The 21,866-nt window shown below is 43.0% G+C and overlaps 1 protein-coding gene across 1 annotated transcript in view; it reads right to left on the bottom strand.

Annotated features, from left to right (window-relative positions):
- Positions 1 to 21,866, bottom strand: part of CA6 (carbonic anhydrase 6) — an 80,793-nt gene that overhangs the window by 31,834 nt on the left and 27,093 nt on the right. The window contains exons 3-4 of the mRNA XM_040427303.1: positions 5,113 to 5,261; positions 4,933 to 5,028 (exon numbers count right to left, since the gene is read on the bottom strand). Of these exons, the coding sequence (XP_040283237.1) occupies positions 4,933 to 5,028; positions 5,113 to 5,261 (245 nt within the window). The remainder of the gene's footprint in view (positions 1 to 4,932; positions 5,029 to 5,112; positions 5,262 to 21,866) is intronic.

Raw genomic sequence — 21,866 nt, 5'->3', positions numbered from 1 at the left:
AACTGTCTGTTTCAGTTTATTCGTTGTTTCCATTAAATCGAATGCTCAAAAAATGTTTTGTCTCACTCCCATTTCTTCTTGTTGCATGTTGAAGCTCTACTTGGAACCTTGTTAAGATCCGGCCATGCTAAATATGATTTTTTGCCATTTTTCAAGTGGTCTTAAACTTTTGATCAGGACTGAATGAAAATAACTTAAAAACAACTAAATTCCTCTATTACTCCCAAGATAATAAAGCTAGTAAGCTGTTAGCTCAGAGGTTGAAAGCCAGAACCTCTAACTCAAAAATCCCATTCCTATTGCACCACTCAGGTGGATCTAAAATTAGCTTTCCTAAAGATATAACCCATAATTTAAACAATTCTATACTTCTTTATATAACCTAGCTCAGGAAGATGCTACCATCCTACCTTCACAAACCTCAATAGATTCCTTTTTGTCGTCCCTGAAACTTCGCAGCCTATCCCAAGAACAGCTTTCTCGCCTTTATGAACCATTTAGCCTAGAAAAAGTTAGCAAGATCATCAGCTCTCTCCCTTGCACAAATCCCCAAGACTGGATTGTCACTCTAACATGTATTACAAAACTTATGCTGATATCCTCTCCAACATTTACCTACCTTATTCAATCTAGCAGCAAACCAAGAGAACTTCCCCAGGGAGATGCTAGAAGCTACAATTGTCACTATCCCTAAGCTGGAGAAACCAATGGACAGACCCCAAAATTTCAGACCTATATCACTACTTAACACAGATGTAAAGATATACGCCAAGGCTATTGCAAACAGACTACCTAGCTAACATTCTACCTGAGCTTATCTCTGCCGATCAGACAGGCTTCGTTAAGGGGAGACAGCTCCATGACAATACTAAGAGAGCAATTCATATCCTAGACTATGTAGAAAAAAGAGGAGAACAGGCGATTGTTGTGACACTGGACAGGCGTTTGACAGACTAAACTGGTCATATGTATTCTTAGTTCTGGGCAAGATGGGGTTCATGGGTAATATCCATTCTTCCATCAAAACTTTATACTCTTGTCTCTCTGCCAGGGTCTTTTAACGGAACACTGTCAGACCCTTTTCCTATCACTAATGGAACGCGCCAGAGTTGCCCACTTTCTCCGTTGATATTTATACAGGCTATTGAACCCCTAGCCCAAGCCATCTGTTCATACTCAAACATAACAGGTACTCACATTGGTGGTCGACCCCACTGTATATAGCTATACGCAGATGATGTGATACTGACTTTATGCAATCCAGCCTCTTCCCTACCAGCTGTACTGGAGGTGATCCGTAACTTTGGAAACCTCTCATATCATAAACTAAATTAATCCAAATCCCGAGCACTCCCTCTAAACCTTCCAGATCCGACACAGGCACAGCTTCAAAGTAATTTCACCCTAGATTGGCAAACCCAACAGATAAAATATTTAGGAATCACCATCACCAACTCTGTCCATTCCTTATACAAAACAAATTATCTCCCATTCCTTGATAAGATCTCCTCAGACTTAACTTCCCTAACCAAACAAGAGATCTCTTGGGTGGGACGTATTGCTACGTTTCAGATGTTATCGCTTCCAAAGTTCCTATTTTTACTTCGAAAACTTCCCGTTTTACTACCTACTGCCTTCTTTAAAAAAAGCTTCCAAAATAATACATTTCATTATTTGGGCCAAAGGGAAACCCCGTAAAACTACTAAACTACTGGTCAAGAGAAAGCCTTTCGGTGGCCTAAGCCTTCCTAACATTCACGATTAGCCACATTGACATCCCAACTAAGAGAATGGTGGGCAACTAAGCCCATTAATCCATGTGGGCAGATTGAATCGGCTCTTGTACCTTCAGGCAACCTAAAAGCCTTATTAATAGCATCCCTGGACCCACCCTCCCTCCCCTCCCATCCCTTATTACCTTAGCAATTACAAGCTGGAAAAGCTTCCATGCATTTAGCCCACAAGAAACATTCTCACTCCTAGAGGAGATGCCGATAGAAATGTTGGAATTTTTCATTCTGGATCTAGACCTTAAATCCTGGAGGCATAACTCCTGAGCTAAAATGTCTCAACTTTTCGAAGGTGAGACCCTACAATCATACCAGGATCTCCACAATGAATACCAAATTCCTAATAAGGATTTTTATAAATACCTTCAGATTAGGCATTTCATAAACTCAAAAGTAATCCTCCAGGTGAAGGCTAATCAGAATATCTTCCATTAATGGTCTAGACCCCCTTCAACAGGCTCTACCTTACGGCCCATCTACTCACTCATAGGTGACAAAGATTCTTTCACCAATGTTCAACTCCTCCAACTTGAAATGTACCTTGCACGTTGAATAATTTGTGAAAACCATTTTAAAGTGGTATTACACACCGGAAAGATTGTGTTATATGTTCCCAGGCATCTCACAGCTCTATTGGTGGAACTGTGGGTGTAGGGGCACCCTACTTTATATACTTTGGAAATGCCCAAGGTTAAACTCCTTGTGGCACCAAATTTTTGCAATAGCCTCTGACATCACAGGTATTAGCATACAGCCTTCTCCAGCCCTAGCTCTTCTCCTTAGATAGCATTCCACCGAGATGCTGGTTAGTGGTGGTACACCTGTTCATAGCAACCAAACTGGCAATAACGAGAAACTGGAAAAGCTTTAAAATTCCCTCTGAGAAGGAGATCCTTCACAAGGTACATACTACCTTTCTATATGAGAAAACTATGGCTCATGTGACCTCTACTGTTCCAAAATTTGAGAAGATGTGGGACGCCTGGACTTTCTTGAAATATGCATTAGTCGCATAAACTTTGCTCACCACTATTGTGAATTTGCATGCTTATTATACAGTCCCTGACAAAAGTCTTGTCGCTTCTCTATTTTGTAGAAACTCCTGCTATTAACCTGACTTTTAATTAATCAATTGGTGTTAGAAATAGCTCATATGAAAAGCTAAAGCCCTCCCAAATGATGTTTAATGCACTGAAATAAATTAGTTTCACTGAAAAAAGATTTCTCATTTAATCAAGACAGAAAGGTCAAATTTTAGCAAGACAAAAGTTTTGTCGCCTATACAGAAATTGAACAACTTTACTGCAAATCCCAAAATATGTCAGCAAATTAAGTAGTGGTGCTGTGAGATCCAAATTTAATATCTTGTATGACTTCCATGAGCTTGAAGGACAGCATCCATGCGGTTTGGCAAGGATTCATACAATTTATTAATGAAGTCATTGGGAATAGCAAAGAAAACAGTCTTGCATGCCTCCCAGAGTTCATCAATATTTTTTGGTTTCGTCTTCCATGCTTCCTCTTTCATCCTACACCACATATGCTTAATGATGTTCATGTCTGGTGACTGGGCTGGCCAATCCTGGAGCATCTTGATCTTCTTCGCCTTAAGGAACTTTGATGTGGAGATGGAAGTATGTGATGGAGCACCATCCTGCTGCAGAATTTGTCCTTTTTTATGGTTGGGAATATAAGAGGTAGCTAAGATTACTTGGTATTTTAGACTATTGATGTTGCCTTCCACCCTGCAGATCCCTCGCACACCCCATACTGGATGTAACCCCAGACCATGATTTTGCCTCCACCAAACTTCGCTGTTTTCTGGGTAAATCTCGGCTCCATGCGGGTTCCAGTAGGTCTCCTGCAATATTTGCGGCGACTGTGGTGTAATTCAACAGAAGATTCATCTGAAAAATCCACCTTTTGCCACTTTTCCAGCGTCCATACTTTTAGCAGGCTGTGGCCCTTGGCAAATGCCACACGGTTTTTCAATTCTCTTTTGTTTAGTGCTGGCTTATGGACACTGATTCGACCATGGAGGCCATTTCGAGACAGAATCCGACAAACTGTTCTGGTTGACACAGGGACTTCTGAACTTGACGCTGAGACACATTGAAGGTGTCTGCTACATCAGCAGTGGATCTGGTCTTCAGCCTCTTGATAATCAATACTTTAGTCTCCGGGTGAATCTTAGGCATGTTTGCAGAGGTCTAGTTGCAGTTGATGTGAAGGTCTAGTGTACTGGGGTTCTTTTTATACACACCTGAGACCTAATTGATCCATTATTAGTCACAGGTGAAGCTCATATGACAAGGCGACAACACTTATGTCTTGGCAAAAATTGACTTAATGGGCTTTACCAAGCTGTGAATATTAGAATACTTTTTGTCAGTTTCGTTTTGCACTGAAACATTATTACAAAAGCTGTTGGGATTAAAATGACCCATTTCTTGTAACAAAATCTTGATTAGAAATATATTTTAGCGGCACTTCAGGTCAATTTGTACACAAGCGACAAGACTTTTGTCAGGGACTGTACTGGAACCTTGCATGGTTGTACTGTTTTTGTTTATTTACCTTTTTCTTTCCTTTTGGATTATGTAATGTCATACATATTTTTGAAAACTCAATAAAAATTTACAGATAAAAAAAATATATAATAATAATAATAATAATAATAATAATAATAATAATAATAAAAAGCACTTGCACTCACCTTCTCAGGCGATTCTGATTCAGCACCACCTCTCTATCCTCTCTCCAATCTGCAGCTATTGAGGTATTGTTGTGTCTGCAGGGATGATGTCCCATACAGCACTTCATCCAATCACTGGCCTCAATGGTGCATGGCAGATGACTGCTGAGGCCAGTTATTGGCTGCAGTGGTGTTTAGGACAAACTTCACTACTGCAGCCACAGCAATGGCTGCAATCCAAGAAGAGGATGGAGAGGTAGTGCTGGATCTGAGGGGCTTGGGAAGGTGAGTATAAGTGGTTTTATTATTTTATCAGGCCCCAGGCAGTTTCCAGAAATAAAAGGTAATGTGGACAACCCCTTTAACTCATGAATTTCTGGATATATCATTAGCTAGGTATCTTGCGATTGGAGCAGCCAGAATATGTTCTCTAACAGTATTACTTACCACATATAGAAAAGCAAGTACTGCTAGGCCATTTGGCTTGTCTTTGGCCTCATCAAAGGTCTTGTATAATTCTGAGTTATAGTGCACAATATGCAGCTGGAATGACAAGTAATGTGATTTTAGTTTCAGGAACAGGTTATCTATTTCCATAAAGGCATGCACAATGCTTGAATAGCTCACCTCTGCCATGTATCGCATCCCATCCACAGTGTGCTCAGAGCCACTCGTTTCCAGGTCAAGTCCACCCCAGTGCAGGTGCATTTGTACTGCAGTGTAGGTGTGTGGGAGTCCTTTTGTAACTTTCATGGTCGGTGGCAGTTCTATTTGCACTGGATTTTTCAAGAACAAAAAAAGAAGTAGCGTTAAAGTGTCTCTCCTAAATAATAAAAACTATGGGGCACATTTATTAAGAACTAGCATAAGGATCTGGCTTCGCACGGGTATATTTCTTCTATTTCATGTAATGTTTGTTTGTGTCGTTAAAATATATCAACAGTATGCCCCATAACAGTGACATCTACAGTACCCCACCCCTTAACACTGATCCCCCCACAGTGCCACGCTACTTTAAAATGGGACCTTCACAGCAGCCCGCCCCTTTAACAGTGAGTTTCACAGCACCCCACTCTCTTGACAGTGACCTCCTCAGGAGCCCACCCCCTTAACAGTGACCTCCACAGTGCCCTCCCCTTTAACAGTGACCTCCACAGTGCCCGCCCCTTTAACAGTGACCTCCACAGTGCCCTCCCCTTTAATGCTAGGGCTAGACGACGACATGTGTAGCGCAACATTTTGTCTCAACAATTTTTATAATGATAGGCTATGGTGTTGCACTGCAACATGTGACATGCTGTGACTGCGACACGACAGTTGCAAAAAATCCATCCAGTCGCAGCATGTCACATGTCGCAGTACAACTCCATAGACTATCATTATAAAAATTGTCGCGCGACATTGGTGTCGCGTGACACATGTAGCAGTGTAGTTGCGCCCTATGTGTCATGCGACTTATTGTCGCGAGACACATGTTGTCATGTAGCCCTAGCCTAAAGCTGACCTACAGCAGTGAAGAAAAATGGCTGGGTTGTTATGGAAACCTGGAGTAAAACTGTGTGTACAGTATATCCCTTATCTCTGAACTACTAACAGCTCATAACACTTATTTAAGCCATATTCTTATCAGTGAGATAATAATTGAGCTATAATGAGTGTTTGTGAGTAGATAAGGCTTCACATGAGCCATCAGCTGAGTTCTCTGATGGGACACAGTATAAACACAGAGACTGCTAACAGAGAATCTCAACTCTGTACAGAGAAAGGGGCTGAGCATTTTTAATAAAGAAAGATGAAAAAAATATTTTTAGCTCAAAATGAGTAGAATGCAATAAAAAAAAAATTGTCCCCAAAAGTGTCCATAGCCTTTAACTCTATTAAGGCTACTTTCACACTAGCGTTAATATTTTCCGGTATTGAGATCCGTCATAGGGTCTCAATCCCGAAAAAAAACACTTCCGTTTTGTCCCCATTCATTGGCATGCTGCGGTTTGCTTTCCGTCCTGGGATGTGGAGCAAAACGGATCCGTCATGACCCACAATGCAAGTCAATGGGGATGGATCTGTTTTCTCTGACACAATAAAAAACTGATCCATCCCTCATTGACTTTCAATGGAGTTCATGATGGATCCATCTTGGGTATGTTAAAGATAATACAACCGGATCCGTTCCTAACGGATGCAGATGATTGTATTATCAGTAATTGAAGCTTTTTTGCTGAGCCCTGCCTGATCCAGCAAAAATGCTAGTGTGTGAAAGTAGCCTAACACAGCCTTTCAGCACCTTGTAATAAAATATAGCTAGAAAACAGCAGCAATCATGTATTACACATTTCACACTGGGTCACTGCATATGGCTATATCACAGTTGCAGCTATGCAAACACAGACTAGAGGTGAGATCGGAGTGGCAGCACTGGAAATGGCAGGGATTAACTGGTGAGCATAGGACTTTTTCCTATTTAGTAACTTTGGGCTCCTTAAATAATTCGGACAGTCCCTTTGATCCCCAGTAGCCCCCTCACTGGGGGTCATACTGTATGGTGTGGGAACTGGGGGTCATTATACTGTATGGGGGTCACTGGGGGCCATTATACTGAATGGAGGGTCATTGGGGATCATTATACTAAATGAGGTGTACTGGGGGTCATTTTACTGTATGGGGGTCACTGAGGTTCATTATACTGAATGGGGGCTCTGGGGGGTTATTATACTGAATGTAGGGTCATTGGGGATCATTATACCAAATGGGGGGCACTGGGGGTCATTATACTGTGTGGGGGCACTAGGGGCCATTCTACTGTGTAAGGGGCCCCCTCACACAGTATAATGACCTCCCAGTGGCCCCCTCACTTACCTATCATTGCAGGTAAGCCAGCAGTCCTTCCATTCACTAACCACAGATCATCTCACTGCACTCCTTCTCTCCTCCGGCCCACTGCAGCAGTGAGACACATGTCATGACATCACTGCTGGGCTGGGCCTGGAGGAGAGAAGGCGCTGCAGTTAGTAAATAAAAAGGACCGCCGGCTAGCCTGCGCTCCAGCAATGAGCTCTTCCATCTGTATTGATGGAAGCGCTTATAGCAGCGCAGTGGGTCCCCCAGGAGCAGCGGGCCCAGGCACTTGCCCGGGTATGCCGGGTGCTGACGCCGGCCCTGGTCTCTGTACATCACTAAGGTATTGCATCAATATCTGATTGGTACACCCAATGTGACCCTCTCAACAAATTTGCTAGGAAAGCACAGTTACACTTTGTTCTATTGATGGAGGTATTGGACATGTGCTAATGTGTATGCCTAATGAGACAGCCTCTCTAAAGGGAATCTGTCAGCTTCAAAACACCCCAAAACTACTGTAGAATAGGTGGTGTATAGTGTACATGATGCTGAGTCCGATTATGTCATTTTTATCTTCATACTCGCTCAGGGCCGATGCAAGGATTTTTGCCAACACAAACGAAGCTACATTTTGGCGCCCCCCCCCCACCCCTCTCTCAGCTCACCTGGCCCTGGTCCAGTCAGCAGCAGCTGGCTTCTATTCTGTGTGGTCCTGGTATCTTCTCTCTGCTTCAGACAATCGCTGGTTTGAGGACCATATTTTTCACCCTCTAAGGGCTGTTTCACACGAGTGAGTCTATTGCGGGAATCACGCTCCGTGTGTGAGTGTGATCCTCCGCTCTGGACTTGCAGGCGCACAGCATTATCATGATTTATAATGCTATGTGCCTCTGCTTGACCTTGTTTATACAGAATCATACTGACAGCTTTATGTCACTATGATTCTGTGGAAAAAAGGCTATGCAGAGACACATTGCATTATAAATCATGATAATGCCGTGCGCTCCTGCAAGTCCAGAGCGGAGGATCACACTCACACACGGAGCGTGATTCCCGCAATGGACTCGCTCGTATGAAACAGCCCTGGGATGCACCTAGGTTTTAGAGGAGGATAATAAGACCAGCAATCAGACCCCCAATGTTAATCAGACCTCAGATCAGACCCCCAATGCCTCAGATCAGACCCCCATGTCAGACATCAGCCCCCATCCATCAGCCCCCCATGTCAGCCATCATGCCCCCATGTCAGCCATGAGCCCCCCATGTCAGCCATTAGACCCCCATGTCTGCCATCAGACCCCATCCATCAGCCCCCCATGTAAGCCATCATGCCCCCATGTAAGCCATCATGCCCCCATATCAGCCATCAGCCCCCATGTCACATTTCTCCCCCTCCATGTCAAATCACCCCCCTATGTCACATCAGCCCTCCATGTCACATTTCTCCCCCTCCATGTCACATTTCTCCCTCTCCTTTTTACATAATCCCCTATGTCACATCACCCCCATGTCGCATTTCTCCCCATGTCAGATTTCTCCCCCTCCATGTCAACTTTCTCCCCCTCTATGTCACATTTCACCCCCTCAATGTCACATTTCTCCCCCTCCAAACCATGTCACATCACCCCCTTCGTGTCACATCATGATCACATTATTACCCCCTATTGTGTCACATTTCTCCCCCCCATGGCACATCATCCCCCCCCCCCCGGCCGGCCCTGGCCCCATCCCCATGTCACAGACTACAGACATTGTCCCCCCTCCCATCATGTCACAGTCACCACCCCCCCTCCATTTATGATTGTTGTTTGTGTAATAATTTTTTTAAAACACATTTATGCCGTGCACTCTGGCGCTAGTGCGCTCATCAGTGATCACCTACTTACCTGTCCTGCTGCTACGGCAATCTGGCTGTGTGTGAGTCAGACTCACAGACACAGTCAGCTCCAGTCCCTGCTGCCGCCCGCCGCTGCGCCACTCGCCAGTCACCCCCCCCTGGCCTGACCCCGTGACCGTGTTGCCGGGCCTGTGCCGATCTGTGAGTGAGGGCCGCACGGCGCACGCAGGCTGGGGCGGGGAGCCGGCGGCGATGCGGCACAACACACAAGTAAGTGATTTTAAAATAAAAAGAGAAGGTTCATTTTTCCACCCTCCCCCAGGGTGCGCCCTAAGGCAGCCACTTGGTCTGCCTTATGGTAGCGCTGGCCCTATACTCGCTTGCAGTCTGATGCTGTGCTCCTCCAAACCAGCAGTAAAATGCATTGAGAGGACTCCTCCTTGAGTCTTCTCCATTATGTGTGTGAGCTCAGGAGTCCTCTCCATTATGTGTGTGAGCTCGGGAGTCCTCTCCATTATGTGTGTGAGCTCGGGAGTCCTCCCCATTATTTGTGTGAGCTCGGGAGTCCTCTCCATTATGTGTGTGAGCTCGGGAGTCCTCTCCATTATGTGTGTGAGCTCGGGAGTCCTCTCCATTATGTGTGTGAGCTCGGGAGTCCTCTCCATTATGTGTGTGAGCTCGGGAGTCCTCTCCATTATGTGTGTGAGCTCGGGAGTCCTCTCCATTATGTGTGTGAGCTCGGGAGTCCTCTCCATTATGTGTGTGAGCTCGGGAGTCCTCTCCATTATGTGTGTGAGCTCGGGAGTCCTCTCCATTATGTGTGTGAGCTCGGGAGTCCTCTTCATTATGTGTGTGAGCTCGGGAGTCCTCTACTGCTGATTTGTAGGAGCACAGTATTGGAATGCAAGTGAGTATGAAGATAAAAATTACATAACCGGACTGAGCACCACTTCCACTATATGTCGCTTATTCTAGTTTTGGGGGTGATTTAGAGCTTTAATGCAGTAGTACAGCACTTGAGATTTACATAGTGTTAAAGTTATTGCAATTGGAAAGGTAGTAATTACAATGGGAATAAACTGGATTCAATGGTTTAGAGTAGGGGTTTAAGCTTCAAAAAACTTTATTGTTTCACCCTTCCCCCAAAAAATATTAGTCAATAATAAGAAATATGAACATTTCTGAACATTAGCAGTTATATATTATTACTTGTGCTTGTGTGAAGCTACAGTCCTGTGCAAATTAATTAGGACATGGTTTAGATGTTTGCCTTGCATGCAGTGTTCTTGGGTTCAAAACCCTTATCAGTCTTTAAAGAAAATTTATTGTATTCTTCCTTGCAACAGAAACTTTACGGAAAGGTTTCCTAGTATGAGGAGCAAGGGTCCACAGAGTGGCTTAGGCCCACCCTTGGGGCACTTAACTGCTCATTTGCATATGGATTAAAAGTACTTTTTCTCCTGAATGAAGTAATGGATCACTAATGGATCATTACAATTAGATGAGCTCGCACTGCAAGACATTGTGTGTTTGTCAGTGAATTTCCTGGTAACAGTTTCCTTTTAAAGGGTTCATTTGAGTTTAAAAAATTAAAAAGGCAGGGAAGTTATTAGAACAACAAAAATAAACCTATAATCACTGTCCCAGCACTGCAGCCATGATACTATATTTTTGGCTGCAGGGATGACATGCTCATATGCTGCATAGGACCGCAGCTGCCAATGACTGGCCTCAGCAGTCTCATTCTTTAGGCTGCTGTGATTGGCTATAGTGGTCGTGTTCGGTATATGAGCACATGACCACTGCTGTCATGAAAACAAAACCGAATGGAAAGGCGCGGTGGCATTGGAACGGAGAAGAGTTTGGAATGGTGAGTATAATTTTTTTTTTAATCATTCTAATACCTACCCTGCCTTTTTCAAAAACTAACTTGGACAACCCTTTTGGCAGTGTATACAAGAGACGAGGCATAGCTAGTTTCTGATCTGAAAAAAATATTGTTTATAGTAAACCTTTTTATATTCAAATGAACATGCAGAGAGGACAACCAGTCACTCGACACCAAGATGCATTCTTTCAGGAGTCAAAACTTCAATAATATTTCATTAGTAATAATAAGTTGAGGTGTTGTATAATATTTTGTGTAAGCTCCATTTAGTTTAACCCCTTAAGGACTTAGGGCGTACCGGTACGCCCTATTTCCCGAATCCTTAAGGACTCAGGGCGTAACGGTACGTCCTAAGTTTAAATCGAGATTGCGGAGCTGCGGGGGTTAAACTGAACAGGATGCCAGCTGAAATCATTCAGCCGGCATCCTGTCACAACACCAGGGGGGGTCATGTGACTCCCCCGTATCGGCGATCGGCGCAAACCGCAGGTCAATTCAGACCTGCGGTTTGCTGCGCTTTCTGCAGTTTTTGATCCCCGCGGTCCCTGACCGTGGGGATCAGAAACTTTAGTGTGCGTAAAATATCGATTTTGCACCCCCCCCCCCCCTGCACCACTGCATGATTTTTTGCCGGCGGGTGGTGCAGGGGGGAAGGTTGTGGTCGGAGGGGGCGGTGCGGGAGGCGGGCGCTGCGGCAGGCGGGATCGCGATCCCCCGCCCGCCTCCTCTTGAAAATTCATTGGTGGCCAGTGGGTATACCAGAGTGTCAGCACATTGCTGATACCCTGGTATAAACGGCTGACATCTGTGCAGATGTCAGCCGTTTAACCCTTTCCATACCGCGGTCCGTACGGACCGCTGTATGGAAAAAGTTAACAGTAAGAGGGAGCTCCCTCCCTCTCCGATCGGGGGGCTGCTGTGCCTTTGCAGCTCCCCGATGGAGAGGGAGAGAGCCCCCAGACAGCCCCCCTCCTTACCCTTTCCCGTCTGTGAAGTTGTGGCCACAACTGAGCAGACGGGGAAGGTTCTCATGGCAACAGGACGCCTTCTCAGGCATCCTGCTGTCCATGGTGCTGAACAGATCTGTGCTAAAGGCATAGATCTGTTCAGACAAAGTGTAAGTAAAATACAGTACAAAACACTATATAGTGTACTGTACTGTATTATGCAGACATCAGACCCACTGGATCTTCAAGAACCAAGTGGGTCTGGGTCAAAAAAAAAGTGAAAATAAAGTAAAAATCAAAAAACACATTTATCACTGATTAAAAATGAAAAAAATACTTTGTAAAATTCCCTACACATGTTTGGTATCGCCACGTCCGTAACGACCTGATCTATAAAACGGTCATGTTACTTTCCCCGCACGGTGAACGCCATAAAAATAAAAAAATAAAAACTATGAGGAAATTGAAATTTTGCCCACCTTACTTCCCAAAAAAGGTAATAAAAGTGATCAAAAAAGTCGCATGTACGCCAAAATAGTACCAATCAAACCGTCATCTCATCCCGCAAAAATCATACCCTACCCAAGATAATCGCCCAAAAACTGAAAAAAAAAGTATACATATTAGGTATCGCCGCGTCCGTATCGACCTGCTCTATAAAAATATCACATGACCTAACCCCTCAGGTGACCACCGTAAAAAAAAAGTGTGAAAAAAGCAATTTTTTGTCATCTTACGTCACAAAAAGTGTAATAGCAAGCTATCAAAAAGTCATATGCACCCCAAAATAGTGCCAATAAAACCGTCATCTCATCCCGCAAAAAATGAGACCCTACTTAAGATAATCTCCCAAAAACTGTAAAAACTATGGCTCTTAGACTATGGAGGCACTAAAACATTTTTTTTGTTTTAAAAATGAAATCATTGTGTAAAACTTACATAAATAAAAAAAACTGTATACATATTAGGTATCGCCGCGTCCGTGACAACCTGCTCTATAAAATTACCACATGATCTAACCTGTCAGATGAATGTTGTAAATAACAAAAAAAAACGTGCTAAAAAAGCTATTTCTTGTTACCTTGCCGCACAAAAAAGTGTAATATAGAGCAACCAAAAATCATATGTACCCTAAACTAGTACCAACAAAACTGCCACCCTATCCCGTAGTTTCTAAAATGGGGTCACTTTTTTGGAGTTTCTACTCTAGGGGTGCATCAGGGGGGCGTCAAATGGGACATGGTGTAAAAAAAAACAGTCCAGCAAAATCTGCCTTCCAAAAACCGTATGGCATTCCTTTCCTTCTGCGCCCTGCCGTGTGCCCGTACAGCAGTTTACGACCACATAAATAATGAGTTTTGTTTGGCTGTTAACCCTTGCTTTGTAACTGGAAAAAAAATATTAAAATGGAAAATCTGCCAAAAAAGTGAAATTTTGAAATTGTATCTCTATTTTCCATAAAATCTTGTGCAACACCTAAAGGGTTAACAAAGTTTGTAAAATCAGTTTTGAATACCTTGAGGGGTGTAGTTTCTTAGATGAGGTCACTTTTATGGAGTTTCTACTCTAGGGGTGCATCAGGGGGGCTTCAAATGGGACATGGTGTCAAAAAAACAGTCCAGCAAAATCTGGCTTCCAAAAACCATACGGCGCACCTTTCCCTCTACGCCCTACTGTGTGCCCGTACAGTAGTTTACGGCCACATATGGGGTGTTTCTGTAAACGGCAGTCAGGGCAATAAAGATACAGTCTTGTTTGGCTGTTAACCCTTTCTTTGTTAGTGGAAAAAATGGGTTATAATGGAAAATTAGGCAAAAAAATTAAATTCTCAAATTTCATCCCCATTTGCCAATAACTCTTGTGCAACACCTAAAGGGTTAACGAAGTTTGTAAAATCAGTTTTGAATACCTTGAGGGGTGTAGTTTATAGAATGGGGTCATTTTTGGGCGGTTTCTATTATGTAAGCCTCGCAAAGTGACTTCAGACCTGTAGTGGTCCCTAAAAATTGGGTTTTTGTAAATTTTAGAAAAATTCCAAGATTTGCTTCAAAACTTCTAAGCCTTGTAACATCCCCAAAAAATAAAATATCATTCCCAAAATAATTCAAACATGAAGTAGACATATGGGGAATGTAAAGTCATCACAATTTTTGGGGGTATTACTATGTATTACAGAAGTAGAGAAACTGAAACTTTGAAATTTGCTAATTTTTCCAAATTTTTGGTAAATTAGGTATTTTTTATGCAAACATTTTTTTTTTTTTTACTTCATTTTACCAGTGTCATGAAGTACAATATGTGACGAAAAAATAATCTCAGAATGACCTGGATAAGTCAAAGTGTTTTAAAGTTATCAGCACTTAAAGTGACACTGGTCAGATTTGCAAGAAATGGCCAAGTCCTTAACCACCTCAGCCCCCAGTGCTTAAACACCCTGAAAGACCAGGCCACTTTTTACACTTCTGACCTACACTACTTTCACCGTTTATTGCTCGGTCATGCAACTTACCACCCAAATGAATTTTACCTCCTTTTCTTCTCACTAATAGAGCTTTCATTTGGTGGTATTTCATTGCTGCTGACATTTTTACTTTTTTTGTTATTAATCGAAATTTAACGATTTTTTTTGCAAAAAAATGACATTTTTCACTTTCAGTTGTAAAAGTTTGCAAAAAAAACGACATCCATATATAAATTTTGCTCTAAATTTATTGTTCTACATGTCTTTGATAAAAAAAAAATGTTTGGGTAAAAAAAAAATGGTTTGGGTAAAAGTTATAGCGTTTACAAACTATGGTACAAAAATGTGAATTTCCGCTTTTTGAAGCAGCTCTGACTTTCTGAGCACCTGTCATGTTTCCTGAGGTTCTACAATGGCCAGACAGTACAAACACCCCACAAATGACCCCATTTCGGAAAGTACACACCCTAAGGTATTCGCTGATGGGCATAATGAGTTCATAGAACTTTTTATTTTTTGTCACAAGTTAGCGGAAAATGATGATTTTTTTCTTTTTTTTTTTTTTTCTTACAAAGTCTCATATTCCACTAACTTGTGACAAAAAATAAAAACTTCCATGAACTCACTATGCCCATCACGAAATACCTTGGGGTCTCTTCTTTCCAAAATGGGGTCACTTGTGGGGTAGTTATACTGCCCTGGCATTCTAGGGGCCCAAATGTGTGGTAAGGAGTTTGAAATCAAATTCTGTAAAAAATGACCTGTGAAATCCGAAAGGTGCTCTTTGGAATATGGGCCCCTTTGCCCACCTAGGCTGCAAAAAAGTGTCACACATCTGGTATCTCTGTACTCAGGAGAAGGTGGGGAATGTGTTTTGGGGTGTCATTTTACATATACCCATGCTGGGTGAGAGAAATATCTTGGCAAAATACAACTTTTCCCATTTTTTTATACAAAGTTGGCATTTGACCAAGATATTTATCTCACCCAGCATGGGTATATGTAAAAAGACACCCCAAAACACATTCCTCAACTTCTCCTGAATACAGAGATACCAGATGTGTGACACTTTTTTGCAGCCTAGGTGGGCAAAGGGGCCCATATTCCAAACAGCACCTTTCGGATTTCACAGGTCATTTTTTACAGAATTTGATTTCAAACTCCTTACCACACATTTGGGCCCCTAGAATGCCAGGGCAGTATAACTACCCCACAAGTGACCCCATTTTGGAAAGAAGACACCCCAAGGTATTCCGTGAGGGGCATGGCGAGTTCCTAGAATTTTTTATTTTTTGTCGCAAGTTAGTGGAAAATGCTGATTTTTTTTTTTTTTTTTCATACAAAGTCTCATATTCCACTAACTTATGACAAAAAATAAAAACTTCCATGAACTCACTATGCCCATCAGCGAATACCTTGGGGTCTCTTCTTTCCAAAATGGGGTCACTTGTGGGGTAGTTATACTGCCCTGGCATTCTAGGGGCCCAAATGTGTGGTAAGGAGTTTGAAATCAAATTCTGTAAAAAATGCCGAGTGAAATCCGAAAGGTGCTCTTTGGAATGTGGGCCCCTTTGCCCACCTAGGCTGCAAAAAAGTGTCACACATCTGGTATCTCCGTATTCAGTAGAAGTTGGGGAATGTGTTTTGGGGTGTCTTTTTACATATACCCATGCTGGGTGAGATAAATATCTTGGTCAAATGCCAACTTTGTATAAAAAAATGGGAAAAGTTGTCTTTTGCCAAGATATTTCTCTCACCCAGCATGGGTATATGTAAAATGACACCCCAAAACACATTCCCCACCTTCTCCTGAGTACGGAGATACCAGATGTGTGACACTTTTTTGCAGCCTAGGTGGGCAAAGGGGCCCATATTCCAAAGAGCACCTTTCGGATTTCACTCGTCATTTTTTACAGAATTTGATTTCAAACTCCTTACCACACATTTGGGCCCCTAGAATGCCAGGGCAGTATAACTACCCCACAAGTGACCCCATTTTGGAAAGAAGAGACCCCAAGGTATTCGCTGATGGGCATAGTGAGTTCATGGAAGTTTTTATTTTTTGTCACAAGTTAGTGGAATATGAGACTTTGTATGAAAAAAAAAATAATAAAAAAAAATCATCATTTTCCACTAACTTGTGACAAAAAATAAAAAATTCTAGGAACTCGCCATGCCCCTCACGGAATACCTTGGGGTGTCTTCTTTCCAAAATGGGGTCACTTGTGGGGTAGTTATACTGCCCTGGCATTTTACAGGGGCCCTAATGTGTGGTAAGTAGGTAAATGACCAGTGAAATCCGAAAGGTGCTCTTTGGAATGTGGGCCCCTTTGCCCACCTAGGCTGCAAAAAAGTGTCACACATCTGGTATCGCCGTATTCAGGAGACGTTGGGGAATGTGTTTTGGGGTGTCTTTTTACATATACCCATGCTGGGTGAGAGAAATATCTTGGCAAAAGACAACTTTTTCCATTTTTTTATACAAAGTTGGAATTTGACCAAGATATTTATCTCACCCAGCATGGGTATATGTAAAATGACACCCCAAAACACATTGCCCAACTTCTCCTGAGTACGGCGATACCAGATGTGTGACACTTTTTTGCAGCCTAGATGCGCAAAGGGGCCCAAATTCCTTTTAGGAGGGCATTTTTAGACATTTGGATACCAGACTTCTTCTCACGCTTTGGGGCCCCTAGAATGCCAGGGCAGTATAAATACCCCACATGTGACCCCATTTTGGAAAGAAGACACCCCAAGGTATTCAATGAGGGGCATGGCGAGTTCATAGAATTTTTTTTTTTTGGCACAAGTTAGCGGAAATTGATATTTTTTATTTTTTTCTCACAAAGTCTCCCGTTCCGCTAACTTGGGACAAAAATTTCAATCTTTCATGGACTCAATATGCCCCTCACGGAATACCTGGGGGTGTCTTCTTTCCGAAATGGGGTCACATGTGGGGTATTTATACTGCCCTGGCATTCTAGGGGCCCTAAAGCGTGAGAAGAAGTCTGGAATATAAATGTCTAAAAAAATTTACGCATTTGGATTCCGTGAGGGGTATGGTGAGTTCATGTGGGATTTTATTTTTTGTCACAAGTTAGTGGAATATGAGACTTTGTAAGAAAAAAAAAAAAAATTCCGCTAACTTGGGCCAAAAAAAAGACTGAATGCAGCCTTACAGGGGGGGGGGGATCAATGACAGGGGGGTGATCAATGACAGGGGGGTGATCAGGGAGTCTATATGGGGTGATCACCCAACTGTCATTGATCACCCCCCTGTAAGGCTGCATTCAGACGTCCGTATGATTTTTACGGATCCGATCAGTCTATCAGTGGATCCGTAAAAATCATGCGGACATCTGAATGGAGCTTTACAGGGGGGTGATCAATGACAGAGGGGTAATCAATGACAGGGGGGTGATCAGGGAGTCTATATGGGGTGATCACCACAGTCATTGATCACTCCCCTGTAAGGCTGCATTCAGACGTCCGTATGATTTTTACGGATCCGATCAGTCTATCAGTGGATCCGTAAAAATCATGCGGACATCTGAATGGAGCTTTACAGGGGGGTGATCAATGACAGAGGGGTAATCAATGACAGGGGGGTGATCAGGGAGTCTATATGGGGTGATCACCTCCGTCATTGATCACTCCCCTGTAAGGCTGCATTCAGACGTCCGTATGATTTTTACGGATCCGATCAGTCTATCAGTGGATCCGTAAAAATCATGCGGACATCTGAATGGAGCTTTACAGGGGGGTGATCAATGACAGGGGGGTAATCAATGACAGGGGGGTGATCAGGGAGTCTATATGGGGTGATCACCACAGTCATTGATCACTCCCCTGTAAGGCTGCATTCAGACGTCCGTATGATTTTTACGGATCCGATCAGTCTATCAGTGGATCCGTAAAAATCATGCGGACATCTGAATGGAGCTTTACAGGGGGGTGATCAATGACAGAGGGGTAATCAATGACAGGGGGGTGATCAGGGAGTCTATATGGGGTGATCACCACAGTCATTGATCACGCCCCTGTAAGGCTGCATTCAGACGTCCGTATGATTTTTACGGATCCGATCAGTCTATCAGTGGATCCGTAAAAATCATGCGGACATCTGAATGGAGCTTTACAGGGGGGTGATCAATGACAGGGGGGTAATCAATGACAGGGGGGTGATCAGGGAGTCTATATGGGGTGATCACCACAGTCATTGATCACTCCCCTGTAAGGCTCCATTCAGACGTCCGTATGATTTTTACGGATCCGATCAGTCTATCAGTGGATCCGTAAAAATCATGCGGACATCTGAATGGAGCTTTACAGGGGGGTGATCAATGACAGAGGGGTAATCAATGACAGGGGGGTGATCAGGGAGTCTATATGGGGTGATCACCACAGTCATTGATCACTCTCCTGTAAGGCTGCATTCAGACGTCCGTATGATTTTTACGGATCCGATCAGTCTATCAGTGGATCCGTAAAAATCATGCGGACATCTGAATGGAGCTTTACAGGGGGGTGATCAATGACAGGGGGGTGATCAGGGAGTCTATATGGGGTGATCACCTCCGTCATTGATCACTCCCCTGTAAGGCTGCATTCAGACGTCCGTATGATTTTTACGGATCCGATCAGTCTATCAGTGGATCCGTAAAAATCATGCGGACATCTGAATGGAGCTTTACAGGGGGGTGATCAATGACAGGGGGGTAATCAATGACAGGGGGGTGATCAGGGAGTCTATATGGGGTGATCAGGGGTGATCAAGGGCTAATAAGGGGTTAATAAGTGACGGGGGGGGGGTGTAGTGTAGTGGTGCTTGGTGCAACATATTACTGAGCTGCCTGTGTCCTCTGGTGGTCGATCCAAACAAAGGGGACCACCAGAGGACCAGGTAGCAGGTATATTAGACGCTGTTATCAAAACAGCGTCTAATATACCTGTTAGGGGTTAAAAAAATCACATCTCCAGCCTGCCAGCGAACGATCGCCGCTGGCAGGCTGGAGATCCACTCGCTTACCTTCCGATCCTGTGAACGCGCGCGCCTGTGTGCGCGCGTTCACAGGAAATCTCGCGTCTCGCGAGAGGACGCACCGGCGCGTCCACCCAGAACAACAGGACCGCCGCAAAGACGCAATCCTGCGTACGGCGGTCCTGAGGAGGTTAAGGTGAAATAGGGCTGAGTCCTTAAGGGGTTAAAGGTTGGCAAAAACAATTATTGTTTAAAGATAAAATAAAACATAACACATAAGGAACTGAACACAATAAGCTGTAAAATCTAGCGTTTGTATTGTATTCTGAAAATAGCGACCACAGGGCAGCAGTCATCTTATGCTATTTCTTGTGTCCATATTTTGCAAGACAGAGATAGAGTTGGCACAAAAGCTGCCCAGCTCCATCCATTGTTTAGAGGATAGATCTGGTTACTGCAAAGCTACTCAAATTCACTTCAGTTGCGAGTACAGCTGCGGTTACCAGCTTCATCCACTATACAAAACAATGGGGGCAGAACTGTGTAGTGCCGGTGCTGTCTTCCAGCACTGGAGTTACCCTGAGACACTTGATTGGTGAGGTCTCGACCCCTACCAATTTAAGAATATCCCATCAATAGTAAAATCCTCAAAAACACTATATATACAGTGGATATAAAAAGTCTACACACCCCTGTTAAAATGTCAGGCTTCTGTGATGTACAAAAATGAGACAAAGATAAATCATTTCAAAACCTTTTCCACCTTTAATGTGACCTATAAACTGTACAACTCAATTGAAAAACAAACTGAAATCTTTTAGGTAGAGGGGAAAAAAAATATAAAAATAAAATAATATGGTTGCATAAGTGTGCACACCCTTAAACTAATACCTTGTTGAAGCACCTTTTGATTTTATTACAGCACTCAGTCTTTTTGGATATGAGTCTATCAGCATGGCACATTTTGACTTGGCAAGATTTGTTCACTTTTTCCAAAAACACCCCAAATCTGTCAGATTGCGAGGGCATATCCTGGTCACAGCCCTCCTCAGATCACCCCGCAGATTTTCAATCGGATTCAGGTCTTGGCTCTGGCTGGGCCATTCCAAAACTTTAATCTTCTTCTGGTGAAGCCATTCCTTTGTTGATTTGGATGTATGCTTTGGGTCGTTGTCATGCTGAAAGATGAAGTTCCTCTTCATGTTCAGCTTTCTATCAGAAGCCTGAAGGTTTTCTGCCAATATTGATGGGTATTTGGAACTGTTCATAATTCCCTCTAGCTTAACTAGGGCCCCAGTTCCAGCTGAAGAAAAACAGCCCCAAAGCATGATGCTGCCACCACCATGCTTCACTGTGGGTATGGTGTTCTTTTGGTGATGTGCAATGTTGTTTTTGCACCAAACATATCTTTTGGAATTATTGCCAAAAAGTTCAACCTTGGTTTCATCAGACCATAACACTTTTTCCCACATGTTTTTGGGAGACTTCATATGTTTTTTTGAAAAATGTAGCCTGTCTTGGATGTTTTTCTTCTTAAGAAAAGGCTTTCGTCTTGTCACTCTACCCCATAGCCCAGACATATGAAGAATACGGGAGAATGTTGTCACATGTACCACACAGCCAGTACTTGCCAAATATTCCTGCAGCTCCTTTAATGTTGCTGTAGGCCTCTTGGTAGCCTCCCAGACCAGTTTTCTTCTCGTCTTTTCATCAATTTTGGAGGGACGTCCAGTTCTTGGTAATGTCACTGTTGTGCCATATTTTCTCCACTTGATGATGACTGTCTTCACTGTGTTCCATGGTATATCTAATGCCTTGGAAATTCTTTTGTACCCTTCTCCTGACTGATACCTTTTAACAATGAGATCCCTCTTAAGCTTTGGAAGCTCTCTGTGGACCATGGCTTTTGCTGTGGGATGCGACTAAGAACATTTCAGGAAAGACCAACTAGAGCAGAACTTTATTTGGGGTTAATCAGAGGCACTTTAAATAATGGCAGGTGTATGCTGACTCTTATTTAACATGATTTTGAATGTGATTGCTTAATTCTGAACACAGCTACATCCCCAGTTATAAGAGGGTGTGCACACTTATGCAACCACATTATTTTTGTTGTTTTTTTCTTCCCTCCACCTAAAAGATTTCAGTTTGTTTTTCAATTGAGTTGTACAGTTTATAGGTCACATTAAAGGTGAAAACAGTTCTCAAATGATTTATCTTTGTCTTATTTTTTTACAGCACAGAAACCTGACATTTTAACAGGGGTGTGTAGACTTTTCATATCCACTGTATATATATATATATATATATATATATATACACTGCTCAAAAAAATAAAGGGAACACTTAAACAACACAATATAACTCCAAGTCAATCACACTTCTGTGAAATCAAACTGTCCACTTAGGAAGCAACACTGAGTGAC

The sequence above is a fragment of the Bufo bufo genome, chromosome 1 (genome assembly GCF_905171765.1).
Source record: "Bufo bufo chromosome 1, aBufBuf1.1, whole genome shotgun sequence".
Lineage (NCBI taxonomy): Eukaryota > Metazoa > Chordata > Amphibia > Anura > Bufonidae > Bufo > Bufo bufo.
Note: the sequence above shows the minus strand (reverse complement) of the source record. Positions and strands in the feature narration are given on the sequence as shown.